The sequence below is a fragment of the Syngnathus acus genome, chromosome 20, assembly GCF_901709675.1.
Source record: "Syngnathus acus chromosome 20, fSynAcu1.2, whole genome shotgun sequence".
NCBI lineage: Eukaryota > Metazoa > Chordata > Actinopteri > Syngnathiformes > Syngnathidae > Syngnathus > Syngnathus acus.
In genome coordinates, this window is record NC_051104.1 from 36,868 (window position 1) to 49,607 (window position 12,740).

At 45.0% G+C, this 12,740-nt stretch overlaps 1 protein-coding gene across 2 annotated transcripts in view; it reads right to left on the reverse strand.

Annotated features, from left to right (window-relative positions):
• Positions 1–549: 549 nt before the first annotated feature.
• Positions 550–12,740, reverse strand: part of stau2 (staufen double-stranded RNA binding protein 2) — a 50,883-nt gene continuing 38,692 nt past the window's right edge. The window contains exons 14-15 of one of the 2 annotated variants that reach the window (XM_037279581.1): positions 2,306–2,362; positions 550–1,737 (exon numbers count right to left, since the gene is read on the reverse strand). In XM_037279581.1, coding sequence (XP_037135476.1) covers positions 1,702–1,737; positions 2,306–2,362 — 93 coding nt within the window. In that variant the 3' untranslated portion in view covers positions 550–1,701. The remainder of the gene's footprint in view (positions 1,738–2,305; positions 2,363–12,740) is intronic. The other variant, XM_037279582.1, reaches the window with a different exon arrangement.

Here is a 12,740-nt window from a genome sequence, read left to right on the forward strand (position 1 = left end):
CCTGGCTCATCTGAGCCAGGCGATTTATCTGGGACCTCAACATGGCCTAAAGCAGCTCTGCCAGTGCATGATCAAGCTTCTGGAATAGAGATGTGCCACTAATGCGTGTGAACAGCCTTGGCGCTACTCAATGGCTAGCAGATGTAGCTGCCAGCTGAGTCCATTAGTCAGCGTGGCTGAATTAAGAACCCCCCCCCCCCCCCCTTTGCTTCCCCATCCGGCCGAGAAGAAGCGGCAGAGGGCGGCGCAGGTGCCATGCCAGCAAACAGGTGACGGAAATGCACAGGTTATGCATATATGCCATCGGAGATCAATAGGAGGAAGAATGGATTCAAGCAATCTTATATTCTTCATGTAATATAGTAGTTATTTAGAAAAAAAATTCAGCTTTTGGTCAAAGGTGATGAGACAAATAATTTGGGAATTTACTGACATTTGGGGTGTCCCACGGCCCACGATCCGATTAGAATAGATCCGCCCATGCACTGAGTACAACTAGTGAGCTTCACCTGAATTCTTAATTTTGAGGTATAAGAAGACACGGACATGTTTCTCCACATGAACTGAGGTGTTTTTACTGCATTCCAACAACAAAAACAAACACTGAAGTCACGTCGTTCTCAACAATCTCATACCGACACCGGCAATAAAAAGCACCCAGTCAATGTTGCGATGGGTCAACAAGACACACACAATGGGGCGTAGATGTGATCGACGAAACGGTGGCGGGCGGGCAAGCGGGCGGGGATGCTCCACTGGCACAGAATCACTGCAGCTACTTCTAGCGACTTAACAATTATACTGGGCACACATCATGGCCTGTTTATTATTGTCAGGCATGTGACGCTGCCGTGATGCCGCACCAGGGGCGGGGACAAGTTCAGACTGACGAGGCCGGTCCGACCTTCGCGTCTCGCCACTTTTGTCCGCATGAAAAAAAAACGTTTATTGTGTTAATTTTCAGAATATGATACTCTTGCAATTCATACACGTTCATATAGATAGATGAACTCATTTTTTTACGTCAGCATACAAGGTAAGCTAGGTGACTATATATGAAGACAACGACTAGAACTTTCACAGCACTGGCATTGGTTAATTTTAAATACAGTACTCAAGCATTGTTAGAGTAAGAACAGAATAAAAGAAACAGAAAGCCCAGAAACACAGAAGCTACAAGCTTTTTTCGCTCGTCTAAAATGTTTCTTTGTGTAGTTTAATGCCATGATGTACATATTTGTGTTAACCATACCGACAAATATGAATCTGGTGGGAACGTTGGACATCCCTTCAATTAATACAGGACCATGCATATCGCTTGATTCTCATTATTTTGCGAAACCGAGACGTAACGGGTCACTAATGTGTGGAGATAGTGTTGTCTTCACATAGACTCGGGTAATGGGGGGCGTTTAGTCGCTTGCTTCATGGTGCACATCCACCCTATTGCATGTTGACAGGTTATGCAGGATACAGTGGCCATCGTGGGGGAAAAGGAAAAGCTTGTGTGTGTGTGTGTGTGTGTGGGAGGGGCGGATTAGTTACATTGCGGGCTCAGGCGGGGGGCGGTTGGGCAGGGGGGGGGGGGGGGCTGTGTTCCCAAGAGAGAAAAAAAAGAGAGGGGGGGGGGGGGGGTTCAGCTCCTGGACGACAGCCTTTGAATCCGTGCAGACCTGAGTGGTGGTGCCTGAGTTAGTCTGTTTAATGTCCGTCGTCCCTCCCGCAGGTTTCGGTGCTCTGCGGACACAAAAGCAAATTGCGTTGCTGTCTGGGCCGGCTGGAGAATTTGTCTGACCTGTTCCTTGTGTTACCCTAGCGAGTCCTTCAGCTTCTAATGGATATGAAAAGCATGTCACAAGAGGGGGCGGGGGAGTGATACGTTAGGATATGGAATGAGGACATATCACTGGAGGAAATATCTGTATTTATTTCATAATTCATATTGAGTGACTTCAATTTGTTCGTATTTCCAAAATTTTATTGCTGATGATCATTTTGAATTATTATTAATTATTATTCTACAAAGTTGTCTTTCCTCACTTTCTTCTGCTTTTCAACATGAGCTGCAAGAAAATATATATATATATATATTTTTTTTTTTTCTCCCCAGTGGACACCTACTAGGAAAGTATTCCAGAAATGATGGACAGGGATTTCCTCATCCTCTTTCCTTTCCTAACGAGCTCATGGTGGGCGGAGGGGTTTTGGGAACAAGGGAAGTTATGCGGAGAAAGCCTGTCCGCTTGGATGTGGCATTAGTGGGACACCTCACTCTAATGGGAGCCGGGACGGTGATGTTCGGTACCTTGTCCACCGGGTCCAGTCCCTGCTCCGACAGCTGTTTCAAGGCACTTAGAGCAGCCTGAGAAGAGAGGGAAGAACAGATGGTGGAGTGAATGCGCAGGGAGGAAGAGAGCGCCATTGAGTGGGAGGGAGGAGAGGAGAGGCGAGGAGAGGAGAGTGAGTGTCACCCTTCAGCTGCTTTTCAAATAACACTTAACTCTGGGAAAGACAATGCCAGGCCAATAGGACACTTTCCCTTCCCTCCGTGTTGTCTTTGGCTCCTCTGTCCTCTGTTTTTCTAGCGTTACCGCCTTAACATTTCCACTTGCTGCCAAGTCAATATGAGCGAGTGACTGATCTGTATGCCCAAATGTCGCAGCTTAATAAACAAGGGCAGCCAATCAAGAGTCCTTAAGAGTTTTGGGATCAAGACTTGACTTATTGACCAGCTATTGAGTTGGACCACAAAATTGAAGGCCACTTGTAGAAACGGGCCCATCTGATGTTGTCCAGGCACGGCAGAGCATATTGAACATCTGTCCTCCCAGAACCCATTTCAAGGTTCTTTCAACACGTTTTCTGTCCATAACATTGGATCAGGCCTATCAGGTGGGATATTTGCATCAATCAAAGTAGCAGTCATAATGACACAGCTTGGATTATTTATACTCGGTGGATCAGAAATGAGATAACAGACAAGGGAGAAGAACACCGTCAGGAAAGCTTGAGTAAGAAAACCGCAAAATTTGTTAGACTTCAGATTATGAGAAAGCTCAGGCAGGAATTACAATTTATGAGTGAAGGAAGCAAAGGTCAGAATCTGGATTTTATCCATCAAACTGACAAAAGAAAATCTGCGACGCTTGCAACAACAGAGCAAGACAGCTTTGAGAAATTGTACTGTTGGGATTTATTTTGGATTCTCGTGAAAAGCTAATAATTGTAAATCACTATTAGAGCATTTTGTCTTTTGAATCACTTTTTATTTTTAGATGCTTGGTTATGAACAGGAAGATGTAGCAAGTGAAGAAATAATTGTCATTAAAATTAACTCTTTGTTTGTTGTATTTATTCAATCAGGTTTGGGGCTTTCCCCCCCCTCCTTAGGTAAATAGCTGCGGCCCATCTGTTTTGGGATGTGTGTGTGTAGGGTGTGTGTGTGTGTGTGTGTGTGTGTGTGTGTGTGTGTGTGTGTGTGTGTGTGTGTGTGTGTGTGTGTGTGTGTGTGTGTGGAGATAAACAACCATAAATCAGTGGCCTGACGGTGGCAGAGCTGCTGATATACGACAGGCATGCATAAGGGCCAAGGCAGGCAATCTCCAGGACAAATATTGGGCCTATCTGTGGCAATGGAGGACAATTTTTAAATGATTATCAGATTCTTCATCCAAATCAAAAGGATATGTACATTTTTATGATCACAAATCCAAAAAGTCCCATTAGTCCTTCTTTCACCTAGTCTCCTTCCGATAATACCCCCGTGCCCACCTCACACATTGGCTCATTCATCCATCTATTTAGCTTCTCGTAGTTCAAAGGCTTGGACGAGCAGCAGTCGAAACGGGCCGCCGCCGCCGTCTGAGGACGATCTGCAACCGTAGCCGAGTTTCTGATGGCGAGTGACAAGAGCGGCTCATTTTTCTGGGCCTGGTGCTCTGTTAATGGCTTCCCCAACAGAGGCTTTGATTCCATCAACGGCTTAGCCAAACAAAAAGCCCGTTCTCCCAGGAGTACCATGCATCGGCCTGATGGATCTAATGGATTGTTGGATCACATTGACCCAGACAAATCGGACTCCTGTGTCAGATCTCACTGCAGGACTGCTGGGTTCTAGTGAAGGATAGTTAGAGAGGAAAGGCCAAGTTAGGCTGGCTGGGGAGATGGCAAGAAAAACACAGGAGAAAAATACCAGCTGGAAATTTCGCTTTTGATATAGACCACAGGTGTCAAACCCATGGCATGGGGGCCCACCACATTATTTTATGTGGCCCACAGAGGCAAAGTTTCTTGTTAAAAATTGTAAATATTTTTTTAAAACCCCACTTTGAAAATAAATTAGAAAATTATTTTAATGCTGGATTCTGTTGTGTGTATGCGACAATATGATAGTCATTAATGGCCCCACAAGGGAAAAAATAACTACGATGTGGCCCGCAACAAAAAATTAGTTTGACACCCCTGACGTCGAGAAGCTCCCATCATGCAATTCATAATCCACGTGTTAATAAAACTAAGGGACATGGGAAACAGCAAGATGCAGGTGCATTCAAGTATAAAGTCAATGGGGGGGAAAAAGGAAGTAGGCTTCAGCTACCAATTGATGAATGATCATTGCTAGACAGTGAAGTGACTCAATTACATAAAAGAAACTTTTGTCAATCCATTTCAAAATCAATCTTGATACTCTTCTATTATTCCCAGAGATGTTACAGACAATGATTAGTGAGCCTTGCAATAAAGTGGCGAGACTCTTAGACATGAAAAGCATTCTGATGAGAATGATCTAAGGGCTGTCGGCTAGACTAAACAATGAGCAGAGTGGATTTCAAACAGGGAGCTTAACAGGCAGAAGCTGGAGAAAATGAGTGTCGTCTTTGTCGGACATCTAAAGTGGGATATATTGTGCTGTTTCCAAAAAAAAAAAAAAAAACGTGACAATGTTCTTCCCGCCCACAACCGCAAAGAAACTGATACCGGTGGTCGAGCCTTCATCTCATGTTATCGCGTTGGTGATTCCTTTATCATTTTTTCTTTTGTCATGAAAGTCTTGAGCTTTGTTCCCCAAACCCTTGGCTTTCATTTAGTCCAAATTCCTTTGCTTTGCCTCGGCCCGTGTTTGCAGCCTGGACCGGGATCACAGAAAAGTTCCATGACAGCTCATGGGGAACACCTGTGTGTGCATAAGTGCTGCCAGAGTCCGCATCTATTTGTTAATACGCTGCTATATGTACATGGACTCTTGAGCAACTACAGAGAAAATGTAGTCAGAACTTCTCACCAAAAATGGCTTCCTCACTCTCTCTCCAGATTTCACATCCTCTCCCACATCAGAGGCATTGATAAAAGAAGCAGTGTGTGCCAGGGCCCGACATGACGTTAATTCCTCTGAAGCCGTTCACATGTGCTGCCTGGCTTTTTTTTCCCCGCCGTAGCTTTTGCTACAGCTGAACAAACTTCGCAATGAGAAAATTTATTTGATTCCGGCATACATCGCAGTTATGTGCGGACACTGCCACATTACGGTTATGAGAAATCCCAAAGGGGGATGGCATGCGGATGGATTTCTCGCTTCGCCGGTGGGTCCTCGAGGCTCCCCAGGGGAGCGAGCCTTCGCTGACATGGGAAGCCATAAATAAGGGCCTGGGGCGAAACGCCGTGTCATGCGTCATTTGGGCCGGAGAGGCCTGCTTCATCCCCCCCCATTGAGCTGCTGAGCATGGCATCTCCTAGGGCGTAATTCAGAACATATGGGCAAAGGCCGAGGGCAGGCAGAAGCGCATACCACGCTTGAGCCTTGTCAGCGTAGCATCTGAGATGCTACGCAGACGCATTCCAAGACAGACTAGCAATGGTATGCCTCTGCGATTGAGAAAGAAAGCGACCTTTACGAGAGCGATTCATAAGAACAAAAGACAAATGGGATCCGACACCCACAGCGAGCAAGTCAGACTGGGGAGTCTCCGTCTACTTTCGATATTGCAAACTAATCCCCGTGTTAGCTGATGAATCAGTGGCTAAATAAAGCATGTGATGAAAGTGAAGAATGAATCTGAGAAGGGCTGTGGAAAGTACCTTAAGGCCTTGTGTGTCACAAATATGTTTCCTAAACCTCACAAACAGAAGAAATCCAGGCCCACTTAAATTGAACGCAAATTAAATGGGTTATTTCCTACATTTTTGGGGGGTGGCCTGCCGTGACATTTTCCAAATATTGTTACGCTGATGTGATAACTGAAAAACATTTGGTCGGAGATTGTGGAGTCAGCTTTATGACTGTGACGGTTCTTTATTAGCTGTCCTCTGTGACTTCAAATTAGTACTCCATCACATCACATCCACCTGCAGAGATCAATGTGTTATCTATGGCCCACAGGGAAACTCGTCTTTGTCTAATCCCGCGCTATTAAGACTCAAATTGCCCTTGGGGACAAACAGAAAGCTGTAGGAAGAAATGGCTGACTTTCAGACGCATTCTTTTATGAGCAGAGCGATACTGGTCAGTCCCAAAGCGTGGCCAACTTCTCCATTGTCAAGCTCGTCTTTGGCCGGCGTTACCGGCGGAAATAGTCTTGTTTTGGCCCTTTGTTTACATGACGACAAGGTTTGACAGCAGGTTTCCAAGTGGAAGTTTTGAGACATGATCATACGGAGCGACCCGTAATTAAATCAAATTAAATTGGAGCGATTGGTCAAAAATGCAACTTTTCAAACTGACAAAAACAGGTGAGAAGATCTGAAGGTGTGGAGAAGGAGCACCTTGGGACTGCCATCTACGGAAGGCTAAGGTGAGAGGAGTTAAGTGTTTTACTGCCATCTGCATGCAATAATCTCCATCCAAAAGGTTTCCCACGTCGGACAAGAGTGAAATTGGACGTTTGCTAGACAAGGACATCCGGTAACAAGAGAGGACCAGTTAGCGTTTTACATCGGCTTCCTCTCATCTCTTCCTGTCGCTCCCCTCCTCTCCGTGTTGACGTTGAATCGCCCTTGTACACACGAGGGACACGCCTGTAAAACCCGTTGTGGTGTTTTATCATTTCCTACGGATTGCCACCAGACCCCGAGACTGTTTCTCATTACTCCGTGCGCTCGATAGACTAGGTAGGCCATCTTAGTTGAGAGCCACTGGGTTTAAGGGAGTGCTTGAAATGTTATGAAAACCCGCGAGCGTTTCTACAGCAACTGGCACTGCGTGCTGTAGACACAGATTATATATCAAGCATGTTTACTGAAAACAATAAATTCCACCTTGCTGAAATGAAGTTACCAGGTAGACGTCGTCCGACCGACCAACCGACACATCCAGGGGCTTTGCTAACTTGACAAAGATGGACTGGAATAAATAAAACTGGAATGTAATGGATACTAAAATCACACATCCCTCTTTGAACGGTGCGGCAGTTGTGTTGAAGAAAGCAGGGGTTTCAAGAAAAGCTAATAAACACGAGCGGAAAATCTCAGCAGGAGCCCAGCAATATTATGGATTAGGTTTAGAGACTGATGTGATGAGCGAGCTCACTGACACGACACTGATGCAGATGGTGATTAAAACTCAATCAAGCTAAGCTAGATCTCCATTTTAATTCATCCAAAATGAGTTCAAATTCACTATGCTCATTCTGCCCTACACTAAAATTCCAGAAAATGGGCGCAACAGATGCGATTACCACATTTTTTTTTAGCGACTGATGCTGCTAGTGGGAGGGAGTATTAAATCCTTTGCGGGCAGTTTTTTTTTCTTTTTTTTTTGAGACACCTCACAGCTTTTTACAGCATTGCAAACAGACAGTAAACACCAGGAAGGTGCTGCACTTTAACACGTGATTAAGAGCCAACTAATTGGATTGCAGATGGTAAAACTGTAAGGAGGACCGTAAAAGCCAACGGGAGACGGGCTGGGCCTGAGAGAGGGATCAGGACACCCCGGGCTGCTGACAAATGATCGAGCTTGGGTTTCTCATTTCTGCTGCCTGACTTGAAAATGCAAATAGCAGACTTTCTACGGCCCCCTCCTAAAAAAAAAAAAAAAAGTCTCCCCCCCCATGCCCACCATCCATCCCTCCATTCTTCTCCTCTCATACGGTGGTTGCTCGCATGAAACAGAGGTCAGGGTACTAATGGAAGACCTAGCCTTGTGTGCTTCGAGAAACAACCCCCCCCCCCACCCAGTCCTGTCTCTCTTATAAATCAAGCTGGCTTCATTGAGAAGGGCAGAATCCTCTGATGTCTCATTTCAAAGTCCTCTTAAAGGCTCACACGGTTCCACATTTACTCTGTGGGCACAGCAGAGAAATGTGTGTGTGTGTGTGTGTGTGTTGGGGGGGGCGAGGGGGGGGGGGGAGCGAGTGAATGGAAGAGATTTGATTTGAGGAAATTTTGGGATAGAAAAAATAGAACGAAATAGAATCACATAAAGCCTGGCATGTTATGGAAAATTAAAATATTTTTTCCCCAAAAAGAAAGGAATACCAGGGGGCTTTGCATAGAACCTTGTGGAACCCCTTAATATAGGGGTGTTCAAAAATATTAAGTTTAATTTAAAACTGGTGTTTTTCCTTCTTTTCCAGAATGCTGAATGACATTCAACAGCAATGTGAAAGAATTTGCTCAACGTTTACCAAAATAAGTTAGGCACACTTTGTGTTCTCAACAAATCTCAGTTAATAATCACTGACAGCGTGTCTCCCGAAATCCCCCATTCTTGCATTTGCAGAGCTTCGCAAGACCATGACGGTGCTGTTATGATGCAGGCAGGCAGACACGCACGCACGCACGCACGCACGCACGCAGTGTTTACACAAACCGCAGGAGTGTGTGACACCTCAGTCGTAACTAGTGTTAGCCCCCGACATGGCTGTTGTTTTTGAGTGTTTCAAAATGTCTGCTGCTCGAGGCCTGAGAATGCGTTAACATCCAGATGAGAGGAAGGCGGTGGCAGCGGGGGAGCAGAGCGGGGAGGGGAGGGGTGGAGGTAGAGGGGTAGCTCAGACAGACAGAAAAACATTCCCCAGTCGTTACGCTCATGTCCATAACTCAGTACGCTGCCACAAAAGCAGTGATCCTGACGCGGGGCTTTAATGACTGGACTCCCACCACTATAAGCGCTGTTACCTGCTGCTCAACAGTGAGAGTCACTTCGGGCCTGATTCATGGCCACAGATAGCATCCTTTAACTTATATTGAGTGGAAAGAATAAGATTTACACCTTTCTAAGTGGGAGGCAACTTACAAGGCTGTAAAATCTGAGTGATAGCCTTCAAATTCAGAGCTAAACCACAAAAAAGGACACTCAGAGGTTGGTGACCTCACTACAATCCACATTTGTCCATAAAAACACAACATATTGGCTACTTGGGTAATCTTGTTGATGGGCAGACAGACCACACTTGGCCAGGAAGAAGGGCAAAAAAAATAAAATAAAAATAATCTGCCTGTATTTGACTTGCCCCTGATGGCCACAAAGGTCACATTTGCATAGTGAGAGGGAGGAATTAGACGAAGAGACACCATTCAGGTTACATAATGTCAAATCAAAGCAGAAATACATTCTCACTGGCAAAGTAAAAAGCTAAATGCGTAGGTGGTAGAAAATGCGTTTTCTCCACAGGTGACATACATCACACGTTGTCACACCACCAGATCGCAAAGCAAAGATTAGAAAGCCAGCCCTTATCTCGGGGACCTTTTAAGCGAGTCCCGCTATCACTCAGTGTCAAATGACATTAGTCTAATGAGGCAAAGATGCGACAAAGAGTGCTAGGGTAGGCTGACAGTTAAATGCCTCCCGTCGGGGTGATGATTAAAAGGAAGTGCAATGGGCTGAGGAATCGATGTTAAAAGTCTTACGCAAGGAATATCACACGTCGGGTAAAACATGGTTGCGAGGCCGCCGGCCAAACAACTCGGCGTTCTTGACACAGAGGTGATAATGAAGCTAACACTTTTCTTACCTTTACGCCATCACAGAGGTGTGGCTGAGGAGTATGATTTATTTGTATACTCACAGATGCTAATCTGGGTAGCAACACCTGCTAACCTCTGAAGAAACTTTATTATTTATTTTTTTTTGCACAAGTCACGACGTTTCTAATACACAAATAGCTTTTGGAAATATCCGTTAGTAGTTTGTCTTGAATCCAGCTGAAGTGTGTTTATTGACTTCCCCCACGATGTCATCGCTTAACAGACAAGCTAATGCTTCCAAAGGGCCACTGAGAGCTATCAACAAGTCTCCTAATGAATGGGCAAGTTCATGTTTATTCTGGGGGGGAAAAAAAAAGACTCACTTGAATCCCCCATTTCATCATCTGCTGTCTCAATCAATCTCTCGTATCCCCCACTCAATCAATTTCTCTCCACTTTTTTTCTTCTCTCCCTTTTCGCTCCCCTTTCTGGATGGGTAAGCCATCTCCTTCCTCCTCCATCATTCTTTCACTGCTCCTACCCACTCCCTAATCTTGTGGTTTGAAGGGTGTTTCCTGAAGAGGGCATGCGCGCAGACGCATTTGAGTGATGGATGGTGGGGTGCAGTATGCTTGACGGTGGAGGTTCTGGCTTGCGAGGGAGGAGAGGTAACTAGCTTCTTGGAGGGAGTACACGGGAGGTGTAGCTCTCACTCAGGGCCTGCGTGATGCGAGCTAATTACGATGAAGGATGGGAGATGCCACCTCCTACAATCTATCAGCGCCTTTATTAAATTTCAATAGGTAGGAAATTTGGAAATAACAAAAAACAGATTTTGGCTAGAACATGAATGCTATTTTTCTTTGTTATTTAAATTAGGTCAGGTCGATGGCTACTTATTGGAGCTTTCGAATTTATATACTGGCCCTATTTTAAGGTATCAGGCAATTTTAGAGGGTTTCGATACCAGCCACCGATACTAAAATCTACATCAGAAAAAAAAAAGATTTTCTTTGCCATTTCTTTATCTTAAAATATTATACATCCAAAATACTGACCCAAAAATCCCTACCCAACACTATTTGACCAATTTTATTAACAGCATTTTACATTGACAAGTGACAAAATCTCAATCCCAAATTTGGAAAACAGTGCTCCTAATTTCCAGGAAGAGTCAACGCAGAATGCAGCCTGCTATTTGATCACACCCAGTGATTTAGGATCCATCCAGGTGCGGAGTTTGGGGATATAAAGTGTAGACAGAGAGGCCGGGAGGACAGCTGCCTGCCTGCTTGAGCGGGACCCCCTGAGAGGAGCCCAGCCTGGGGTAACGTCTGCACTCCAGTCGGGAGGACATCAAACGCAAGCTCACCTGCTGTTCTCCCGCGCTAACTACACGGGGGTTTTGAGAAGACCATCACACCAAGACATCGGTCCCATGGATCATCTGGCTGCCACTTTGTCACAAACATAGCAGACCCCCACAACAGAGTCACTGCCTGGCTAGTTGAAACATTTCAAGGGATGACAGCAAATAGTTTCACCCACGTCAAATAAAATCATCTAGAATTGCTCATTCATTCATGCCACAGCTGACAATTTGGGAGCCGGGACCCCGCGGATGGCGGTGGCTCAGCTGAGGACATTATTGCACGCAATGAGACACACAAATACATAGAGATAGCCACTGCGGTGGGAGACAACAGTCACCCCTGTCATTTTCGATTGCAGGCCGCTCATGTTGCATCAGCGACACCTCACGTCCAGCCCAGTGGGCCTCAGCCCCCCTGGTGTCTCACTGCCGCCACAGACTGACTGCCAGAGACTTACTTCAGCTCTGGAGAACAAACACACAAATGAGCCTTGTAAGAAAAAAAAAAAAAAAAAAAAAAAAAAAAAAAAAAACATCCAAATACGACCGCTCACGATGAGCTCTAACCAACGTTATTCTTAACAAAACCGATCAAGAATTTCACGTTGCGCCACTTGTAAGTCAAAGCAGCAAAGTAATTAAAATGCTGAATTAAAAATGTCAGACTTGTTGACAGCTTTTGGTTTGATGCAAAGCGCCGCCAGTGTAGCGATTCCTTCCAGGTTTGCATGTGTTTGACAGATGCGATTAAACGGATGGCAACAAGGTCAGGAAGCCTCAGCTATGCAACTCTCTCAAATACACCCAAACAAATATTATCCCGTCAGGAATGTCTGCACAAAGCTAAAGAGTCGTGGCACTCGAGCACTGTGTTGTCTTTGGCTTGGATGCTTCTCTGTGCTCGATGAATAACAGCGCATTGTTAAAATGACAGATCTGACATTAATCAATAGCTGTGGCCGCAGCTTTCACAATACTGGACTTGCGTCTCTTGTACAAGAGTTGTTTTTCCCTTCTTCTCGACAAAAATCACAGATCAACTGCTGTGCATCTTTGACATCTATGATGTGGTGTATGGGAAAGAGCGCGAGCCAAGGCCAACAAGTGCCACGCGAAACAATTGATTGGCAAGCCGGAAAAGAAAAATGAATGTGCATTCACAATGCACAGGCTAGATTGAGGTTCAATCACAACTCACAACTCACATTTTTTAAATAATTTCTTTGATTGTATGTGACTCACACAAACTTAAGACATTCGACCAAGTTTAATAACTGGCTGCCAAATGCGCATACAATTAGGTCAAAATGTCTAAATTAGCCATTAAATTAAAATTTATCCCAAAGACTTTGATGACTAACATTTATGGAAACGTTTTCTCAATCCATTGTTAAAAGTGGTTTTGTCACGATCTGTTCGTTACTGACGCGCAGCACAAAGCAATCCAACAACTTCCTGAAAT